The sequence below is a fragment of the Lutzomyia longipalpis genome, chromosome 1 (genome assembly GCF_024334085.1).
Source record: "Lutzomyia longipalpis isolate SR_M1_2022 chromosome 1, ASM2433408v1".
Lineage (NCBI taxonomy): Eukaryota > Metazoa > Arthropoda > Insecta > Diptera > Psychodidae > Lutzomyia > Lutzomyia longipalpis.
In genome coordinates, this window is record NC_074707.1 from 19,593,431 (window position 1) to 19,617,012 (window position 23,582).

The window sequence follows — 23,582 nt, forward strand, 5'->3', positions numbered from 1 at the left end:
CCACAATTGAGATTGCAAGAAAAACAACAAATGACCAAGTAAGAGGGTTCAAGTCGTACCCAGATTGATGAAGAAAGTAGTGGACTCCTGTTCCGAAAAGGCCCAAGAAGCCTAGGCAATAGCAGATCATCAGAGAGCGGCGAATTCCTATACGTCGTGCAAAGTAAGTTGAAATTAGGCAGCCGATTATTTGTAGAGAAGAAATTGACGTGTCTACTAGGGATAAATCTATGAGGATTCCGGAATCCTTTACAAGAGTCTCCGTAAAGGACGTTGTTATACGGATACCTCCAAAATTATGCGTACTAGTTAGGACGAAGCATACAATGATGGCTAGAATTGTTGTAGATTCACCTGTAAAAGCAAAATTAACTTAAAAAAAAGCTAACCGGAAACAAGTTAAAAAATTAATTCCTTACCAAAATCCTTAAGACTGATTGAAGTACTTTCACTCTTCTTGATGCTAACCTGCTTCTGGATCTCCTCGAATTCCAATGAATTTGGCTGAGGAAGTGGTTGACAAGAAGGCAATCCTCGGTAGAATTTTAACGATTTCTCTGCTTCATTTATCCTTTTTCGAAACAGGAGATATCCTGGAGTATCCGGCCATATTATTATGCATCCAATGAAAAATACAATAAAGACCAGACAGGAAACCGGAACTGCATAAATTCCACATAGCCCGGTAATTAGTTTACCAAAAAAGACACCTAAATTGTTCATAACTCCAGCAAATGTAGCTGTAGTCGTTTTTAAGCTACCAAGAAGATTATAAAATTAAGATTAAGAACTCATTTTTTTGCCTGCTAAAGTAAAACTTACTCGTCTTCCACAATTTCTGCTATGACTATTGCTGGAATGACCAAAGCAGCTCCCAAGAAAATTCCGCACAGAGTTCTAGATATCAAAAGAAGATCAGGGGTCTGAGCCAGGATGATTAGAACATTGGCAGCCATAAGGGGAAGAATCCAAATGATCTGACTCCACTTTCTCCCAATCTTATTCACCAGCCACCCACTAAGAAGGGCACCTGGAACTGATCCAACATAGAGAAGAGAAGACATAAAGGAAATCTCTTCCATGGTCATTGGGCCAGTGATCAATTTTGTTGTATTAGATGTAAAATACGTTGCCATTGGAGATGTCCATCCTGTATGCATGCCAGCAAAGAAAGGCGGAAAACAGGCTGAAAAACAGAAAACAATCAAACGTGAGAATTTCATTTCACTTAATTAGAAACTTATACGATTGAATGGTTTAGGATGAGTAGTTAATGAGTAAAAAGCCGAGCTTTTTGCTCTTCGACTGCTCATCATGGAATCGTAAAAATTCACTATAAAAGAATTTTATTATTAAAAAATTAGAAATATTAGTTTACCTAAAATTGCAACGAAAATTTGAATAAATTTTCCTCGATTTATTGTGGAACTCATGTTTACGGCGTCACAGTCTCTGTCACAGTCGTAAATGTACTGAACAGTGTTGTCGGTTATATACCTACACATGGGAAGACCTAGATAGTCCGTCATATCTCTCCGTGAGTTATGTATTTTCTTGAAAACCATTTCCTCAAACTTTTATTATTCATTTAATATCAATTTGTACTTTAACCTCTCTTTATTCAAGAACATTTAATTTAACTCGAAACAACGTTATGACGTAAAATATTTCAGTTTGAGAAATGAAATAAAAAGATTTGTTTTTATTTTTTGGAATATAATAAAAGTTTTCTTTTTCTAGTTAACATGAGCCCCCAATTTCGTGTGAGTTTTCAAGGGAAAAAAGAGTTTAATTCAATGGCAGAAAATCGGAAAAGCATAATAGTTCAATCAATCAATATAGTAATTTAATCAATCAATAATATAGTTCAACACGTAAATAGTATATCCGCATCAGTTTCATTCAGTTTTATATTTGAATTTTACAAACACACGCTGAAATATTTGACCGAAGTATATGATCAAAGTATTAAAAAAAATTCGAGGGAATTTATATTTGAATTTTACAAACACACGCTGAAATATTTGACCGAAGTATATGATCAAAGTATTAAAAAAAATTCGAGGGAATAGTATGAGGTGTCGATGCAAGTTTCGGCCGAAAAGGATGTGAAAGGAATTTTTTAAAATTTTTTTCTACCCACATTCTGTTTCTCTGATAAATTTCAGACTAGGTTAGTGGCATAGGAGAAATTAAAAGGCAACATGTCCTTGAAATGTAGGACGAATCCATTTAACATTGCGAAAAATTGTTGATTAGTATGAGGTGTCGATGCAAGTTTCGGCCGAAAAGGATGTGAAAGGAATTTTTTAAAATTTTTTTCTACCCACATTCTGTTTCTCTGATAACTTTGTTTTTATTTTTTGGAATATAATAAAAGTTTTCTTTTTCTAGTTAACATGAGCCCCCAATTTCGTGTGAGTTTTCAAGGGAAAAAAGAGTTTAATTCAATGGCAGAAAATCGGAAAAGCATAATAGTTCAATCAATCAATATAGTAATTTAATCAATCAATAATATAGTTCAACACGTAAATAGTATATCCGCATCAGTTTCATTCGTTTTATATTTGAATTTTACAAACACACGCTGAAATATTTGACCGAAGTATATGATCAAAGTATCAAAAAAAAATTTGAGGGAATTCATTTACTACAGTCAAACAGGCAGACTTTTTTTTTAAATTAGCTTTTTTGTTTTGATAATAAAGCTTTAGCGGCCCTACATAGGTCTAATGACCTGAAGACCTTTGGGTGAGGGTTGGAATTAAAAAAAAAATGTATGAAAATAATTAACGTATCGTACAATAGATTTCCACCTTTCTTACACATCTAGCTTACTGCGACTTAAAGTTAGAATTAAATTACCTTTAAAATTTTATTAAGAAAAAAATTAAAATTGAGCATAAAATAAACTAATAGAAACTAACCCAGTCAATGTCAATATCAGTGACTTCTCCTTTCGGCACAAACGCAAATATGCTAAAACAAGTATTTTGTACAAAATAGCTTCACGAGAGTACTTAATGCCGGGTGAATCTTGTTGCAATTGCATAGAACAATGAATTCCTTTAATCATTTCATCACCTGCAATTTGTCACACACCTCTTGGTGCTCTGAATCTCGGCCCCGGACGCGAATTGCAAATGCTCCGTTCTTTTCTTTGCGAAATGATCGCAAGAGATTGGCGGTGCTTCATCGAGCTGTGAATGAAGTGGCAAGAAAATCGTAAAGACGGAATGTGCAATTAAAAATTTTAGTATAGAGCTGAATAAAAAAAAATTCAGAAGACTTTATTGTTTTGCGTGTTTTACGGTGGGAACCTTTCCCATCGATGGTTTTTCCGTGGCGGTTGCTTTGCAGAAAAAACAGGAGGAGAAGATGAAGAATCGTAGAAAGAAAAAGAAATTTGTTATGTGGAAAATATCTCGCGGAAAAGCTTTCGCACTCAGCGTCCGGAAAGCGCGAAGATCGAAAATAAAGGAGAGAAATATGTAATTAAGCAGAAATGGAAATGGATGTGATTGAATGTTTTTTTCCGACTCTCATTGATCAACGATGATTCATTAAAATCCGCGGTAATTTAGCGACGTCTTTCGCTTTCGACAAAAATATTCGAGAGTTTCAGTCAACTTCTTCTTATTTTGTTTGTGGCTTTGTAGGTTGTGTAGACAACAAACAGATGAGTTTATTAATTTCCGCTACTGAAACTTTGTCTTCTTGTCGCGCATATACATTGCTTTTCTGTCTGTTTGATATAATATTGTTGTAGATCAACATTTACGTTTAAATTCACTTTAAATTTTTAACGATTTATTGTTCGTCTTTTTTCTGTTCATAAATCTAATTTTTTTACATTATTGGTTTTATTTTGGCTGAATTATTATCATCTCAAAATTTTAAATTTCTTCAGAATTTTTAACACCTGAAAATGTAAACTGGGTGTTAAAATTCTAACGTTAGATACCTAATTTTCCTTTACTTTCTGCTTAAATAATTTGAAATAATTTTCAAGTGCTTGAAAATTCATTTATTTAGAAATATTAAACGTAAAAAATTCAATGGAAGATTTTCAAATTATTTAAGCAGAAAGTAAAGCAAAATGAGGTATCTAACGTTAGAATTTTAACTTATCTAGTTTACATTTTCAGATGTTAAAAAATCTGAGAAATTTTTAAATTTTGAGACGATTAAAATTCAGCCAAAATAAAACCAATAACGTAAGAAGTTAAAACGATTTTGAACACAAAAATTGGGAGAAATTAGAATGATCATCTATTTCTATCAGTGTACCAACAATTTTTGAAAATTTCTGTAATACCTCAAATATTCAAAACTCTTGAAACATTTCTTCAGAAAAAAAACCTTCGCATAATTCTAATTTTATTGCTCTACTTTCAAAAAATAAAATACCTCCGTTGTCGCCCAAATCTCAAAATCGACAGACTCCAAATTGTGACGCAAATCATTCACAAAATTCCAACCTCTGCAAATTCCAAAAGTACATGCAAAAAGAGCTTTCAATGCTATGAAAAAGTGGTCCAAATCTGCGATCTTCGTGGTGCGATGGTATCAAAGGGGGGCGTATGTTTGATTTGAATTGCATCGGACAGCCTACGATCGCACAAGGAGAGCAATGATCGCACGATCGCAATAGTTTTTTTTGGAGGGCAATTAATCACGGCGTGATGTGCAGCTGACAAGTGATTTGGCGTGGGTGAGGTGCGGTCAGGACAGGTTGCGATCTTCGTGAGCACACGTCCAAGGTTTTCATAAATGAAGAGTATACCTCAACCAGAGTACGGTGTGCCTGTGATGGCGGAATTGGCCCCACTTTCCATCATTTCTCCTTTCGGTGCTCCGCTTTGGGGGGCTCGTGGGGTCTCACTCGCGCTACTTGGGCCACCGATCGCATCTGCATCGGCGGACAGAGAGAGCGATCTCCACGGTGGAAGGGATCCCGCGTAAATCTCCGATCAAGTATAATAGCGTGGTATGCGACCATCTGAGTGGCATTTCTTCGGCCAAAGTGGAACGTAGAAAAGGTGTTCCTCCGGTGTGAGAGTGGTTTCAATTTAAGAAAGAAAAAAGACATACAAATATACAAGAAAAACATACAAAAAGCAAACCATCGTGAGCGCAATTGGACTCGAGAGTCGTTACGAGGAAGACACACTGGCGGTGTCCGCAAACATTTTTCCGTGCGTGTGAAATGGTTTGATTACCGCGTAAAGAGCCATACGAAAAAAATATAGAAAAAAGAGTGTTTGTGTTCTGTTTTTTTCTTCTTGTTTTAAATTTCTTTTCGCAACATCGCCCGTATAATTGCAAATTGTGTGAAATAATTCGATTAGCGCACTCACTGGGAGGCACATACAACCCAACACATTTTTTTTTGGATTACACCTGAAAACACTCTTCAGTCTGGATTATTCTTTGCACGGCGATTGCAGCAAAAAATGGTACAAATTTTCATTCAACACTCCTTTTGCTGTTTCGCTTCTTGCTAATTTGGTAATGGTTCTATGCTCGTGATTGTGAATGATTTGTGGATGATTGTGAAGACCCGCAGTTTTTTGTGCTACATTTGTGTATTTTTTTTCACTCAATTTTTAAAGGGAAATCTCTCCTGAAAAATTTTGCAAGTGCTTGTGGAATTAAATTAATTTGCAAAAGGACGTTGTGCCGTTTTCATTTAAAATTAAAATATAGCATTGTGATAGAATAAAGAAAAGACTTTATAAAATTCGTATAAAGTTCTTAATGACTATTTTAAATAAAAAATTCTAACATTAAATGTTTTGTTCTAAAAGCATTGTCTAAATTGTAATAGTAACCGTGCATAACGTCTTTTGTGAGCAAAAACAATTCTCCAGTAATAATACGCATTTAATTTTCTTATCATTTTAATTTTTTTATTTTTAAATACTTTTAATTATAAAATTATTTAATTATTTAATTATACATTATACAGAAACTGTGCTTCGTTGAGTAAAGCTTATTTTTTTTAAAGAGATTTAAATTTGATTTATTTTTTAATGAATTTGTTGATAACAGACAATTCTAGGATTTCAAATATTTCTTCCGATTCTACGCCTTTTATGATTAAAAATCGAAAGAATCACAGCTAAAAAAATTTTACTACCTGAAAAAGGATACAAAAATTTCCGAAACGTATTTTCAGTTTAAAAGAAAATCACAAAAAGTATTTTTTCTCATTAATTTAAATGTAATTTAAGAAGTTGAATTTAGAGAAATCCAATCAGCTTGTACCGAGTTCACTTTACTTTCCCACTGAAAAGCCCCATCAGCTGCAAACGGAGAGAGAATCCATCCAAACGAGACCAAGAACAAAACTCACTCGAGTAGACCATCCCAAATCGCGCGCAGTGATTGTGCTGAAAAGTGCAATGAAACCACATGTAAAAAAAACCACCGCAGTTTCCATTTCATTCAAGTGAACGTAATTTCAATTTAATTTCATTCCAAGAGAGCAAAGAGAAGGAATAATGAAAGTAATTGTGTGGTGCATCTTTTATTTCCGTGCCCACTCCATGGGAACTTTGTGTTTTTTTCCACACCAAACGCTTTGGAATTTTTTTTGTTTTGTTGTTCTCCTACAATATTATCGAGATGATAAAAAGAAGCCATCGAGAGCGTAAAAAATAAAAGACAAGAGGTCGTCTTTTCTTACATTCCGCTTCCACTTCTGACAAGCCCACAATAAACGAAAGCTCCCTTTTTTTTCGGGCGGAGAACATTTAAATTTTAGTACTGGTCGTTCTTTTTTTTCTTCTCTTCCACACACCACTCTTGTCTTCTTGTCGTAAAAATCTCTCACCTCAATTGAAATCTCCTCACCCAGTGAGGAAATCAATTAAGCGATTTTTCGGAAGGTGCAAAAACATCGAGCAGTAAGAAGAAAGTTGGACACCATCATTGCTTATAAGAATTCCTTTCTGTGCTTTGGGTGCACTGATAGAAATTATTGAACAGAAATGGATTTTTCATCAGCAAATCGAACTCGTCTAAATTTCGTTTAATGTTTGAGAGAGATTATAAAATTTTTCCAGTGATATATCCATGGAGGATTCGTTTAAAAAAAATTGAGATGATTTTCTTTCAAAATTAGTAAAGTCGTCTAAAATTATACCAGTTTGTTTTCCTTTCTTAACTTATTGAAAAATAGTATTGAATTGTTTGGACAAAATAATTGTAGTATATTTGCTAATAATATTTTACTTTACATTTTTCAACAATTAAAGTTGAATTCGTCGAGAAATTTTAGACGAAAAAATTAAATACAACATTCTATTATTTTTTTGTTTGTTTTTTTTTTTTTTTTAATTTTTTTTATTATGATCTTTAATTTTCTTTAACTCTTACTTATTTAATTATCTGGACTTCATAGCAATGCATATTCGTTTTCGACGAAAATTGTTCCACCTAATTAACAACAAAAAATGTCTTTTTAGACATGTCTAACTTGTAAAAAATACTTGATGAATAACCTAAAAGTCTAAAGAATTTGTTAAATTAAAATATAATTTGAATTTTTGTCTAAACTTTTAGACCTTTTATACGAAATTATCGCTGACGGAAATTCATTTGATTAAAACTTTAATTTGATATTTAGCAGAAATGTTTGAGTCTCAAACTATCTTCCATCTTTTAAGCCAAAAATGAGCACGTTTCGGCCAGTCTTAGTGAGTGAGTCAAAAAAATTTTCTCTCAGTGCACTTTATAGTCTTATGGCTATTTGATTGCTTTAAGCTGTCGCATTCATCTTCCAATTCATTTTTTGTGCGCCACCATGTGGTGTAATTGAATTAATCCGCTTCTCTGGGTTCAAGCCCTACCCATCTTCTCCAATGGCAGTGTGATCGCGCGCACAAAGCTGCAGAGCATTAAGCGGAAACTTTGTGCCAACAAGAGCCCATGACACTAATGAATTGATCTTGATCTTATTTTGACCGATGGCTTGTGGAAAGAAATAATGAAAAAAAATTTCTCCGAATCTTTTGAATCACAAATGATTTTGGGTTGTGTTTTGTAATAAAATTGATTTCTTTCCCGGACAATGGGGGAACATGCAAAGGTCTATTGAGGTGTCTCGGTACATTGTTGAACTCTACAAAGGGCAATTGGGTGGCTCGTGTGCTTTCTTTCGGGGCATTTTATTCTTTGTAAACGAAAATTTTCGCTGCAAATGTGGCCTTTCATGTTTTATGAATGGGCTGTTTCATTGGCAATTTGCTGGTTGTTGTGTTGATGCTCAAAGCAACAGAAATTGATCAATTCTGCACGATTAAAATTCACATACAAAATGACTTGAGAGTTAATTCGCGTGATTGGATTTTGATACGGTGCGCGGAATTGTCTGCTCTGAGAGCTTTTGCTAGTTGTGAATTTATGATTAAATTCCGCGTCTTATTAGCAGCTTCGCGTGTATTTTCTCTCTCACGCTTATGTATCAAGTGAATTAGAATAAATGTAATTCAATGAATAATTCCCATAAATTATCTTCTGAGCTTTTACAGCCAGAATGGCGATGTCTCTGCTGAAATAAAATGGAACTAATCAATTAATTGCGGACATTTCGGGTGCAAAATCGTAAATTTTGCACATCGAAATTTCACTTTCACCCCCATTTTTGCATGCAAATTTCCCATTTTTTGGGTTAATTTCCTCGTGCAGAATTTTTTTATTTTGCATTCAAATGGGAATTTTGAGGCACATCTACTTGGGAAAGTTCTCATGCTGAAAATCCCTCACAAATTGGGCCAAAAGGTGTGATGCAAAATGAATCACTCTTTCATCGGCATCGCGGAACAGCAACATCTTATCTTGGTGTTAACATCGTGTGATCCATGCTATTGCGGCAGAAGATTCTCTTTGCTATAGAGAGCAACAAACCTTTTGCACGTTCCCCATAAATTATTCATATCGTGCTCTCTCAACAATATAACCCAAGCAACATGCAGAGAGGGTCCCATTAACAAGCATAAATACACCGCGCGCGATGCTTCCCTATTTGTGCTGAAACTGTCGCACATATCGTTTCACTGAAGCAATGAGAAAAGAAGCACCCACCATTAGGCACTCAATCGGCCAATCTTCATCTCAAAATACAATTCAGGCGCTACTTTGGCACAAGTTTTTTATTCCACCGAAAGAGAAAACTTTCAAAGACAAATGAAGTTATATGTAAACTAGTCCAAGAATTTATTTAAAAAAAGAAAAATTCAAAAAAATAAAGCTTCAAAGATTCTTTAACACTTTATCGTTAAAAAGATATACAATTTATATTGGTTTTTTTTACAATTTCAATTCATTCTATTCTTTTTTCTAGAAATGAAAAATACCGAAAATAAAAAAAATTACCAATTTAGAATTATTTTTAAAACAGTTTTAGTAATTAAGAACATTTCATGAAATTGAATCGTGATGAAGTCAAATTGATTAATTGCACTTTAATATTTAATTTTAACACTCAAAGAAGAAATCAAAATTGTATAGTTTAATTGCCAGATTTACCGAAATGGCCCAGAATTCCAAGATGTCCAAATAAACCACCAAAAATTCCACGATCTATTTTCTCAAGAAGTCCAGGTGTCTCCCTATACAAGTCACCTACAACAGCATCAACGTCTACGTCCCCCGGCGCAGAGAAGGTTTCAATGAGCTTATCAATCAGATCACGCTGAAAAAAAAAGAAAAAAAATAATTTTAAAAATTATAAACTTAAAAAATTTTTTTGGAAAAGACTGAAAAGTCATACCAATTCCTTGAGAAAGAGAACAATCTCATTTTTCTTATCATTGCCATCATTCGGGAGAACGTTGGAAATTTCAGGAACTACTTATTCCAGAAAAGAACAAAAAGAAAAAAATCTTAGAATATAATAAATTCACAGCTAAAAATTGAAAGATTTTTAAAAACTTGAGAGCTTTAAAATATTCATGAAATGTTTTAAATATGATTTTTTTTAGGTAAGCTTCTTGATAAAATTTAATTTCTTTAGACAATTTATTTTATTTTAACTCACCTTGTACATTGGCACCAACTTGAACATCAATAGGATTTGCAACTGATGCACTCTGTATTATTTAAAATAAAAAAAAATTCAAAGAAAAATCTTAAGAGTCGAAGAAAATTTTGGGAAGTAGAACCAATTGAAGTACGCAGATAAAATACTTTACCGAAATTGCTGCCAAAATCACAAAAATAATTGATAATTTCAACATTTTTCACAATCTTCACTTAATGTCTTCTTCACTGGGAACAGAATGATTTCAAAGACAGAAATAATCTTTATATAAAGCTGAAAAATTGATATTTTCTTGACATTTTAATGGTACATTTGTATAAATATTAAGAAGCTTCTCCACGTGAAAATTGTCAAGTTTAAACTTCTTCGCGATAGACGCAAATATTTTTATTAAATAAAATAAACAAGAACAAAAGTCTCATAACCTTTTTCAACAACTGAATTCACAGCAATATTCATTTACTGCAAATCGTGTCTGTCAATCGTGACGATCGAAGTCTCAGTTTGATTATCTTCAAGTTCGTTGTTCGCGTTATCAACACACTTTTCCTTCCATTGAAAAACAGGTGGAAATTTTGTCAAAACTCACATGATAAGAAATACAAATTATTGAAAATTAAACAGAAAAAATATCTGTTTGTCTACGACTTTACAAACTTTATGCTCTCTTATACTTTAGTTCTCTGTGAAAATTTCAGGAAAATCACCCAAAGAAATTTGAAGAAATTTCCTGAGAAAATTTCTCACAAACCCCACAAATTAAACGAACTAACATTCATGCCATTCCCTTAATAGATCCATCAAGTTCCATCAACTTTTATTAGCTGGTGTGATTTTCCTCATTGATTTTAATTAATCCGCTGGCGATTAAAGACACGTGCTTATGAGAAAAAATTGCTTCTATTCATCGAAGAAATTTCACCGCGTGCTCAATTTTCCACACACATCCAATTTCCAAAATAGATATGTATGTACATAATTATTATGGCTAAAAATATATATAATGCGTGTATGTTTTCGGGTGGTATTAATGGCAATGACAAAATAATGGGGGGTTGATGTAGGGCACGTCTCTGAGTGAATACGAGGGGAGGGGGCGAACTATAACAGCCACGCGGCAAACTAAAGCCATGGAGTGATAATTTATTGCTTGCGAATGTGATAAAGTCATTAGGCATAAATTATGATAATATCTTTTGCATAATCTCCGTGTGTGTGCCTTTTTCTCACTCAATAAACCTTCTGTCGCGCACATTTTGTTGTCGGATACAGCCTTTTCTACCCAACAAGTCATCGACATGGTTGCAATCGCCATGCGATCTTTTTTTTTGCACCCATCACCGTCTTGCGGGTCTCGTTGCCATTGAACCAGAAACCCTGACACTGAGATTGAGCATGGGAGTGAGTGTGGGCGGGAAAGCTAGGCGGGAGTCTCGAGCGGGGAAAGTTGTGTGCCCGCAAATTTAACCGGGATCGCTATCTTGTCATTATTTACAATTAAAGCCAAAATTAATGACACACTCACTTACCATTTGCCCCCGCGGGCCAAAATTATAACAATGAAAGCCTCTCCACTTTCGATGCTTTTTTTGCACGGCAAATGCACGCCTCATTGAGCCGGCCCGACGAATGGTTACGGCGACAGGGTATACTGAGAATGAAGCCGCATGGTTGATCTTGATTAAGAGGTGGGCAACTTCTTGTTAAAATGAACCTTTTTTTTTTTTAAATTGATGCACTAATGTATGAGATTTTTACCTCTAAAGGACATTATGTACAATATATGGAAGTAGTTTATTAAATTGCGAAAATTCTAAATTAACAATTAAAGATATTTTCCCAGGAAAGCATTCGGAAAAATCCCTAATTATATATTTTTTTATTGGAATTTTTTTTTCAATTATTTATTTTTCGTTAAGAAATAAAATTTTCCGTTGGAGTCCTCCTCTTACAAGGTCGCGGTTAAAGAAAAAAAATCAATTTAAAAAAAAATATAACATTAATTAATAACAATCGTTTCTCATTTTATAGATTTTTTACAAACATACAATTGTGCATAACATCCTTTGTGTTTTATTTTTCTTTTTTTTTTTAAGATAAAAAAAATTAAAATGTATTTTTTTAAAAATATTTGTCCAAGATGCTTCTTGAAAAAAATGATTTTTCATAATTTTTCAACTAAAATAAAAATCAATAAATTCGAATTAACAATAAATATCTCCGGTTCTGTAAGAAGTATAAATTCAAGATTTTTCCATATGAGATGGTCTAATTTCGGAAACTCTTCAGAAATAAATCCAGAATCCGTAGAAATTTAAATAAAATTTTGTGGACAAAAAGTAAAAAATTAATTTATATTTGATCATTTGAGAAGAATTCGAGAAAATTTTTATTTCCTCATTTCAAAATTAGCTTAAAAATTGTCCTTAAAATTCTTCGCATTCCCTTAAAATCAGCTAGTCGTTCGCCCCCCGATTGAAGCTTGTATATATGAGGAAGTCTTGTAAGCCCTGTGCTTGTACAGCAAAACCAATCTGGAGAAGGAAGTTTTTTTGCTTCGACTGAAGACAATTGAATGGGTTTTCACCAAAAGTAAATTCCGATTAGTGTTGGAGGAATTAAAAGCATGTGCACCGGCAAAAAACCCCAAAGAGAGAGAGAGCTCGTGAGACGCCCTAAAACCTCACAGGCGAAGAAGAAGCTATTGCTGGTTGTCTGCAGATGACCCACTTTGGGGGAGATGGCTAAAAATGCCTGCAAACAAGATGCTCTTTTGCTGCCACATAGAAAATCACGACGTGCACAATTTAGAGCCCTCTTCCGATTGTGGCAAATCATGGGCTTTTTTGTGGCTCAATTACCTCTCTGAGAAATCCGGAACCCACTTTGGCACAGGGGGGCTCACACACCATAAGACCGCGGAGCCCCGCACTGTGACAAGAAAAACACTCCAGCGGCCAAAATCTGTCGCTCTCAATTTCAGCCTCAATTTAAATAAAACCTCATCGCGCGCGGTTGCAGTGAATTTATAGGCCCAGAGCGTCCGGTTTGGCGGCAGTGGTCAATAAACTTGCACCAAATTGCTTTCCCATCGACATCTCCCCACTGTTATTCATTTTAATTGAACTTAACACTCGACGGCCGCCCGAAATCGATCTCATTTTCTATCTCCATTGGCCCCTTCTAACGAGAATTTATCGGCGACACTTCCTCAATGGCTTTCCAAGTGCACCCACCTTCCTCTGCAGGCATAGCTATATGCCACTGCACGGCATTTTCAAAAAAAAATCCATCTTCTGTGCCTCACGGAAATGTATAGAAGGTAAAATAAAAGATCGGCTTAATTGAGAGATTGGTGAATTGTGCGAATTCTTTATCCAATTAACGTCCAGTCAGCACCTCCAATTTCCCACTTTAAAATGGACTTTTAATTTCGAACGGAGAGAATGCCGAAAAAGTACTTATATACTCGGAAGAAATTTGGGTTAATTTAACACAGCAATATTTTATGGAATAAATTGAGGGAGAGGTGCAGATAATGGTTTAATATTTTGCAATTTAGTAAAATTGAAATAATTGCCGTGATTGCCAAAGAAGCTCGATTTTCTTCACTTTCATTTATATTGTCGGAGAATTCGTTCTTGTTGCCTTTCTTGACAAATTAATTGACTTTTTTTTGTGAGATGTTTCAATAAATGAGTTTTGCTTTAAAAAAGCTTCTCTTGAAGAGAAGAGTTAATTGATTTGTTGAGGTAATTATATTTATTCATTGACCTTTTCATCCCTGACGGTGTAATTTGTATCAAAATTATTATTTCTTACTACGCTTTAAGTGTGAAAAATTTCAACAATTTCAAGAAAACTTGAGTGATTTTTTAAATGATTTTCCTGATTTTCTGAGGCAGTTTTCGTTAATTGAATGACGGAATTTCTCTTAAATATCTAATTATTTTACATAGGCAACTTATTATAATTTTCATAGAGTTTTGCCTTACCGCGCGTATTCTTCCCAGTTTTTTTATGAACTCCACTCAACTCAACTTCTAGCTCTAAAGAAGTTTCCACATGAATAAATTTTTATCCATTTTACACGGCATTCAATTTACTCCAAAACACCTCCAAAGGTGCGTCACATCTTTTTTTTTCTTAACTTCAACTTCTTTACGGGGTCGAGATGGCCAATGGCCCGAAAGAGATAAATCTGTGGAAATTTATCAAAGTAGAAAAAAACACAAAAAGAACTTCTCAACGCCAGGGAGAGTGGACATGACACGGAAGAAAGTTCCCATGGGGCAAAGCTTCTCTGTGCTATGCGTAAATTCACTAATTACCATACCCGGTGGAGCCCTCCAGCTCACACAGATCACCTCACAGTACGGTGCGCTGCATTCCGAGTGCATTTGCGGCAAGATGTCATCTTCATCATTTTGTGTGGTCTCGGCGACGGTGAAAGTTTCCACTGCTCATTTTGCTTCTCAAACATTTATACCTTCTGCTGGCAATCGGCGGGATCCCCATAGCCATTCAATAACTCTTAATGTATGATAATGGACTTGGTGTTAATTTCGAGGTCATAAATTGCCTGAATTTTCTCTCATTCACTCGCGGACGTGCTCAAATTTTTGCATCAATGCTAAAATGCCGCGTGCTTGAACTACTTCTGCTGCACCCTGTTATAAACTGAATTATGAATCATTTTTTTCCGCTTGATTGATAATTTTTCATGAAAGTGAGAAGCATCATACGGAGAATTTTATTCATTCTTAAAGAAGCAGATTAAAAATTAATTTAAAAAATATTTTAAACGATTTTAAAAATCTGTCTGGAAAAAATTAGGAAAGAACCGTCTGTTCTAGAAGAGTATTTTAAGAAAATTAAATACTTCAATTCATTTTTAATTAATTTTTTCATTATGTTTTAACTAATTATACACTAGATTGATTAAAAAGTAAATAAAAAGTGCTGCATAATTAATTAAATTTTCTCAATTAAGCAATATAGTTTCGGACCTATTAAAATATTTGTTTTTTTTCTTTACTTTTATCTTTAACAAAGAGTGTTGAAGGAATATTTATTTAAAAATTTAATAGTTGATAAAAAATATTTTAAACCTATAACGAAATAATTATAATAAACCATATGCAGGTAACACTTAAAATTATACTTATTTGACTGCACCAGGCGTCTCCATCAATCATCTTGATAATTTCCTTAATTTCTTTAATTCATTTCTGATAAAAATTTTACTTAAATTCTTTTTTTTTGAATAATAATAGTTTAAGCTCCTGTTGGAATAACACTCGGCGCCTCCACTGTAATCTTTATTGTTCCACGAATTATTTCTTTTACCAGGCGCCTCCGTTACATTCTTGATTTATAATTTTTTAAATTCATTTTCAAAGAAATGGTTTAAAATCTTTTTTAAATGAAAAAAAAAACCTAAAAATCTTAAAAATCTGTATTTTCTTTTGCATAGAATAATCCTTCTACCAGGCGCCTCCATCAAAATAATCAGAATATTGTAATGGAGGCGCCGGGTTATTTTTGATTAATTACTATTCAGTTTCATAGTCAAAATCAATTCGAAATAGCTCGATATTCTTATAAAATTCTGCCTCGAAAAAATTGTTTATAAATTTCCCATCCTTTAAAAGCTCTTTTCTGATGAGAATTCAAAGGATAAAAAAGCTCCACTATATATAACAAACTTTGTAACAAAAGTAGCATGTTAAAACATCTTCAGCAGCAAGTGAAACAGGTGTGTGTGGTGTCTGTCAATTTCAATAAATCTCAATTGAATAAGATGAAATGAATACCTCCGTGGTAGACAAATAAGTTATTCAATTGAAAAGACAAACTGTGGTGCAGCAAACTCCAACCGCACCAACTTCCTACACACCATGTTAGATTTGCTTTTTGCCACCTTTTTTCACACACTCTGTCTCTGTGCGCTGTAAATCATGCACGGAGCACTGGATGATTGAAGACCTTCGGCTGCATGATGCAGCGCGATTTACCAAGACCACCGCCCGACAATTACGCATCACCGCGGCATTAAGAAATCTCTCACATTTCGCCTCGCACTTTCACTCCACGTCTCAAATATTTAACCCAAAAAAAAGTCTCACATACAGGTGGAAGAAGAAGAGATTTCCGCCAAACAATGGACCATCTCCGCATTACTTTGCAATGCAAACATTGCCCCGTAAGTTGTAATTTGGGTTTTGTCTCCGCCGCGATATTCCTCCTTTTGCAGACCTTTTCTGAGGCGCGTGCAAATTGCTATGTATGTAATGTGCAAAACCGCAGGCTACAAAATACCTCACGGAGAGTCTCTTCTTTTTTGCCCACATTGTTCCGTGATTTTTGAGTGAATGCAGATGCGAAATTTGTATGCTGGGGAATTTGTCGCCACAATGGGTGTGGCTTTCTCATAAATGCACCTCATCAATTTTCTCTTCGAGGGCAAAATTTTCACGCGCACGAAATGTACATATACATATATTTGGGGGAATTTAGCACAATAAATTAGCAAAACTTGTATACAATTGAGCCACTAATTTTGCATGCAAATATGCAGTGGACGAGATGAAAGTGTGAATTGCATTTTGAAGACAAATTGCCACACATGAGGGGCTTTCTTTGAGACAATTCTTTTTCTGCTTGCAGATTCAACAGTCGCTGATACTGTGGTGTGGACTTTTAGGGTGCTTAGTGGCGCAAACGTATGCTGTTGTCAATGACAAACCACAGAGACGAGAAGCACCACTCCTAGATTCCTATGCACCACCCCCATCGACCGGGGAGAGCCTAGGCCTACCAATTCCCGTCTACGGAGTCCCCGATGCACCTGCCATAAAGTATCCAACACCTCCACCTGATATTCCTCCGCCACTCCCATCCCAGCAATACGGTGTGCCCATCCTTAAGTACGGACCACCAAAAGTCCAAGTAGAATACGGGCCTCCATTGCCAGCTTTCAAGCCTGTCCATCATCACAAGCAAATCTTCCACTCAGCACCGCAGCAAGACTTTTCCTTCTTTGATCAAATTAAATCCTCCCTTGGCTTCTCAGCAGCTAAGCCGGTCTATGGACCACCACCGAAGCCGCACTTCCCTAAAAACAGCTACGGACCCCCGCCATCATTTAGCCATCAGAGCTTCAGCAGTGGCAGTAGCTCATACCATCACTCAAATCAGTTCCTTACCCCACCATCAATTGGTTTTGGTCCCAAACCCTCATCTTCCTACGGACCTCCACCATCCCTAGGCCGTCCATCGGGTCCATCCTTCGGTGGGCATCACCATGGAAGTAGTTCCCTCCCACCTACTCCACCTGAAATTCGTTGCGACGGATGGAAACCCATTCCTGGTCCTGCCATTCAACCTGAAACCTCCTATGGACCCCCAGCTAGTGGTATCCCACAGTCAGCTCCGGCTGAAGGTAATCATGCCGTTGAGAATCACATTCACAGTGATATCGGTGGACTAGAGTTGCCCCATGCCGAGCCCTCAGTTCAATTCCACGGGGACCTGAATGGATTTGGACTCGGTTCAGGAGCAGCAGACATCAGTGTGATCAAGAGCAATTCCTTTGAGGTAGGTCCTTGTTTTTTTTCTTTAAATTAACTACTACTTAACTCACCTTTAGTTTTGACCGTTAATTTTTTGAAGAGAATCTTACAGGAAGTTTTGAATTGGTCTAGTTCTTTCAGAATATTTCTTTTAAATATACTGAATAAAAATTTAAAGATTTCTTTCAAATAATTTTTTATTTTAAATAATTATAAAAATTGAAAATTAAAATTAAATTTAACGGATGATAATCCACACGATCCTGTCCTTTCGGATATTCTTTCTGGTTTAATGAATAAATCATTCAGAATTTAAAACTTCTCAAAAACTGATCAAACCATCCGGTACTACTAATCAAAAAAATCTAAATCTATTAATTAAACATCCAAACTTAATGAACTAATTTTTTTTCAAATTAGACATTTAAGAATAAAGTTCAACAAAATCCTTTATTTTTAATTCGAAATTCTAGCTTTCCAATAACCATATTGGAGATAGCTACGGACCACCACCACCCCCAGTTTCAATTTCAACTTCCTACGGACCACCATCGCATCATGGTGGACCAATTGCCATTTCACACGTAAGCCATGGAGGTTCATTCGGCTCCCATGGTGGATCTCATGGAGGTCATCAGATCTCAACGTCCTACGGACCTCCAGCATTCTCCTTCCCTAAGCAATCCTACAAACTTCCTCCGGCTGGTCTGATGCCACCAAGTGGGGTTTATGGAGTTCCTCCGGGAGGCACTTACGCCGGCCTAGCCATACAGCATGGGACTGTGAGTGGAAATCTTAAACCATGGCCAGTACCTGGATCAGCACCAAAACGCCCAATACCATTCCGTGCTCCAGTCCCTCAGGGACTTCTTGAGTCAATTGGGCACAATGTGCAGCATCTTGATAACTTTGGCGTAAAACCACACCATGGTGGACATGGAGGAGGAGTCTACCTACCGCCACCAAGTGAACTTCCAGCTCCCCCGCATGGTCTCAACACATTGCCCCTTGAGAACTCCCAGAGGCCTTTCTTGAGTCAACACAACTTCAACGGTTTCCCTGGAGAGGGCAGAGGAGGTCATGACTGTGGGCATGGACCACAAGTGTTGCAGGATAGTTATGGACCACCACCATCTGGTACAGTACAACCAACAGCTGAAGAAGGTCATTCAGGAGGCTATGATGTATCTGGAGGAGGCATTGCTGATGTTCCAACTGGACATCAACCACATGCAGTCTACGGGGTTCCAGATTTCGGTCCAGCATTCCACTCCGGTGGTGGAGATTCTCTTGCCTACGATACAGAAGTTAGATCAGCCGCTGTTCCAGCAGGACAACAAAATTCCGATTCAAAAGCCGAACCATCTGAAGAGGAGAAAACAAAAGCTGAGGTATCAGGCTTGACGGGATTGGATGTGATCTCTGCACAGAAGTCTCAAAGTATAACAATCCCAGTTCAGGGAGCCCTTGGAACGTATCAGCTGCAATTCCAGGCAGCTGATCCACTAGCTGGGGGTGATGCAAATGGAATTGATGCTCCACATCAGCAGCTACTGTCGCAGGGTCTACTGCAGTCTATCCTATCGGCCATTGAGCAACCAAATGGCCAGAATCAGCAAGTAACACAGGACATACATAGTAATCACGACGATGTGGCTGTTTTTGTACGAAGTCCAGAAGGACAGGAAGCTCTGGCGGAACCAGCACCGAATGAAGAATCCCGATAGTGTGAAAATTTCCTAGTAGACTCTAGAGTGTGTGTGTTAAGAGTAAGTTATTTAAGTGCACCAGATAATGTGGATATAACTCGCTTGAGGTAGATGTTGATGCACAGGAACTTCAGTCTCTAGTGCTGCCATATTTAGTCCACATGAAAAACACCATGAGAATGCGGGAGGGAAAACTAAAGGGGGTAAAATTCGCTAGCCGTCCAAGATGCAGGTATTTTGAAGCCTGCTGCTAAGTCTGTTCTCTGATCTTGACCTGCAACCGAACTTCTTGGTTTTTGCAATGAAAATCAAAGGTTTTTGCTTGGGATTCTAAGAATTAACTTAAGTATTTTCAGCAGACTTCTTTAATAAAAGAATCAGAGCTAAACAGGAAAAGAAATGTAGAATCTTGCATGAAGTAAACGGTTAAGGCCTCATGATTTCAGAGCAGGGTTTAGCTTCTCTGAGTCTGCTCAAAATACCACCATCTTGGACGGTCCGCGGGGCAGAGTTGCGCCACTTGCAAAGCTACTCGAGGGATATTTTCTGGCTGGGAATCACTCTGAAATGACTGCTTTTCATTTTTTTTTGTAATATGGTCTTTTACATTTAATAGTGCGAACGCCCGATGTTGGGCCCACTCTATGCGTGTAGTATGTTATAAATATGCTTGTAAACGGGCCTCTGGAATGGAATAAATTTCCGCAGAGGGAACAATTAATTTCAATAAAGTATATTTATTTTTTTGTAATGTGTAAAAATTATGTTACCATCATTCACAAAACCCATTGCGATGGGGTTCTCTCTCAATGGCCACGCGCATTGTTAAACGGTGGGAAGTGAGCGTTTAACGAGCGTCTCACTTTTAAGCGGTGTGCTCTGTGAAAGACAATCTCTTCAATTTAATATGACAACGATAAAAAGACGGAGCGATTATGAATGGGAAGGAGGTTGCAGATTGGTGGTGGAGGTCTTTTTTTCTTCTTCTTCGTCTTCAACACCACACCATGGCCTCCAAACATGCGCACATTCTTTTGCGGGGGATTCGGATTATGATCTTGGTCCGAAAAAAAATAACTCAGCATTTTGGCCATATGCATTGTAATTCCTCTGGGAGCTGCCGTGCGTGAGAAAAAAAAGACTCGTGATCGTCTTAAAATTTAATCCGCCAACACCGTGAGATGGCCAAATTCTCCCACGGAGGTGTCTCTGGTGTGTGTGTGTGTGTGTGTGTGGAAATCGTGGTGTGGCCCCCGCTAAATGACGAAAGACCCTGCAAAAGCATTTTTTAGTAATAATAGACAAAGTGTTGGCCACCCAGAGCCCAACTGTGAGTCCGCACACCGTCCAGCCGCAGAGAGATGCTGTGCATCATCTCGAATGGTGACACATTGACCTGGAAACCTGATAATGACATCAGCCGAAAGAAAGTTGTCCGAAATTCTTTCCATCTTGCATTTTTACCCAGCCCGCCGACTTTTTCTCCGCACACTTGGAAAGTCTCTGAAGAGCGGCTGAAGCCCATGGGCTGCCCAGTGCGCGCGGGGCAGCATCGGAGGGTGATCATCTTCGCGCACTCGTTTCCTTTTCCTCTTATTCACTTCATCGCAAATCTCCAGCACACAAGCAGCATCCAATATGGGCATAGTGCTGAAGAAGGTTAAGGTGAACAGCGACATGGGGGAGATGAAGAGACTCTTCAGCAAAAGCATCAGAGGAAATGCTGTTCAACGAAATCACGAAGAAAGGTTTTAATTGTTATGCGGAGGAATTTGAGGTCTCGCGTCGTGCAAAGGTAAGAGGTTTTGGGTTTGATTTTTATCTTTTTATTACTATAAAGGCCCAAGAGAAAAATTTAAAGAAAATTTAACAAAGCTGTACCAAGGTAGAGGATAAAATAAAAACGGAACAAGAACAAATTCTAATATCTTTTTCTCTAATTCTTAAAGAAATTAATAGTTTTTATTTTAAAAATAAAAAAATTTGATTTTATTATTTTTATATTATTTTTGGTCAAAATTTACAAAACAATTTTAAAATGATAATTCAAATTCTTAAATTTTTTAACAAAAAAATTTGAATTGAATTTTGAGAAAGGTTTTAGTGAATTTTTTTTCGTAATTAAAAAAAATTTTTTTTTACTCAAAATTTACAGAATAATTCTAATTCTATAATAATTGAAAAAAAGGTTGAAAAAGAAAAATGCATTAAATGTTTTATATGAATCTATTTTCCCAAAGATGGTTTAATTCTTAATTTATTAATTTTACTATTTATCATTTGTCGCTAATCGCAAAGTAGGTGATTACCTACCTATAATTAAAAAAAAATCATTTTACATTCTAAATTACTTTTAATTAATTTTTTAGCTACGTTCTAACCCAAGTAGTCCGGCCGAAAAGCGTTCTAAAAATTTACATTTTCCTGAATTTCCATTAAAATATTTGCTACATATTCACAATTTTCGTTTTGAATTAATAAAACTACCTTTAAAAAATAATTTTTAATAATTCCTTTAATTACAGATACAAATTAATTTATGTAGTAGAAAATGTTTGAAGATGCTTCTCAATTTACTTGATAATTCATCTTGAAGTTCCTTGTTCGGCTTGTTCGCATTTCTTGGCATTTCTTTCCCTTTTCTCACAAGCATGTAGGTATGCAAAGAAGCTCATTTTGTATGTTAATTTATATTGAAGCATTGAAATGCTTTATTGCAAATTAAAATCCACAATTTTCTTCATCTGTGTGTATTCAAATACGTAAGAAAAACGCCTCTAATGGGATGCTGATTGAGCAATTTTCTTCTACAAGCAATACTTGCGATTATAAAGCATATTATACATTGTGATAAATGTACTCGCGCGACCGATGTTAATCCCCGATGAAAAACAAAATATTGCTAATTAGCCAAGAGTGCAGTGTGTAGAGCAGATAATTGGTCGCTGGTTAATAATCCGGAGCAAATATGAGGTGCAAAGCCGGCATTAAAGTCCAATTTACGCGGCAATTTGCAGCGTTGTGCTAGGAAATTTGTGGAAATTGAGTTTTAATGTGTCGGCGCAAAAGAGAACTTTTTTTTCTTGGGCATTTGGCACGATGTTGGTGACAATGATGGTCACGTTTCTGGCCAAAAGGAATCATCTGCCCGCGTGTGTACTTTACTTTCACTTTACATTGTCAACGTGAACATCTTTTACATGGCTCTGCAGAGATGCTGGAGTGTGGAAGAGGTCAGGAAGTTCAGAGAGATTCTCACGAATATTGCATTTGCGTCATGATTTCGACCGAGTTCCTGCAGCAAGTGGCGCACAGGTTTCTTTTCTTTTCTTTTCTTCTCCTGGGTGGGGGAGGCAAGTGCTCCTCATGGGGCACCTAAAGCCGGATTCGAGGACATTATTGAGGATTATCTAATCATGAACGTAATTTCGAGAATATCGCGCGCAAAGATTGAAAGAAATAAAACAATTATTTGTTATATGAACATCCGGTGTCACATTCCGTGAGGCTGACTGCCCATGACGACGAATGGCCAGAAAAACATGGGTTGGAATAAATATTTACATAAATAATTGTGACTTCTCACTGGGAGCCTCGGCGAGAAGAGAGACTTTCCGTGAAGAAATTCAGGTGAAAACTTTCACTTGGCGTTCACTCTGTCGCACATCTCTCCCTGGTACAACAGATTTAAAAATTTACCTCGAAATAATTAAACTAGGATATATGTAGATCCAATTTTTCTCGGGATCGGCCTAAAATTTGATCCTGATCAATTTCCCGTTGAAATTGGGGTCATACAGGTTGAGGAAAATGAGCACTTTCCTCGATTAATTTTCCCATATGTTTTCCAAGAATTTGAATGAAATTGTACAAGTGGCGCCAACTGGTGGTCATAAAATTAAATTTAGGTTGACAAATTTATGTTTTTTGTGACTTTATTTTCAAAGAATTTATGCTGTAATGTTATGTTTTTAGTGCATTTTATGCTTTTATATTAAAGAAATATGTGTAATAAGTGCATATAAATAACCCAAAGGGCAGTGCGATGTGACAATAAGTGCATTTTTGTGGTCAAAAAAGGTGAAAAACATCACTTTTTCCAGGTGAGTTTTCCGCATGAAAAACACCTCAGAATGCAATGCGACTACCTCACAACGATTCTAGAACGCATGCAGAATCTGAGGAAATCATATTTGATCAGGGAAAACCCCCCAATTTTCCGAAACAGAGCTCCAAAGTTTTCCCGCGAAA

The 23,582-nt window shown here is 36.3% G+C and overlaps 2 protein-coding genes across 3 annotated transcripts; one reads left to right on the forward strand and one right to left on the reverse strand.

Moving 5' to 3' along the window:
• The first annotated feature begins 5,004 nt into the window (after positions 1 to 5,004).
• On the forward strand, positions 5,005 to 20,092 carry LOC129796778 (uncharacterized). Its single transcript, XM_055838855.1, has 3 exons — positions 5,005 to 5,459; positions 16,718 to 17,647; positions 18,096 to 20,092. The coding sequence occupies exons 1-3, from the start codon at positions 5,457 to 5,459 to the stop codon at positions 19,347 to 19,349; spliced, it is 2,187 nt and encodes a 728-aa protein (XP_055694830.1). The 5' UTR covers positions 5,005 to 5,456; the 3' UTR covers positions 19,350 to 20,092.
• LOC129796898 (uncharacterized) lies at positions 5,013 to 10,467 on the reverse strand. Of its 2 annotated transcripts, none has more exons than XM_055839034.1 (4): positions 10,200 to 10,467; positions 10,046 to 10,097; positions 9,779 to 9,855; positions 5,013 to 9,700 (listed from the first exon to the last, which is right to left on the reverse strand). In XM_055839034.1, the coding sequence occupies exons 1-4, from the start codon at positions 10,242 to 10,244 to the stop codon at positions 9,518 to 9,520; spliced, it is 357 nt and encodes a 118-aa protein (XP_055695009.1). In that variant the 5' UTR covers positions 10,245 to 10,467; the 3' UTR covers positions 5,013 to 9,517. The 2 variants fall into 2 exon arrangements, with proteins under 2 accessions (XP_055695009.1, XP_055695008.1); XM_055839033.1 differs by having other exon boundaries at positions 9,779 to 9,858.
• Positions 20,093 to 23,582: the final 3,490 nt, after the last annotated feature.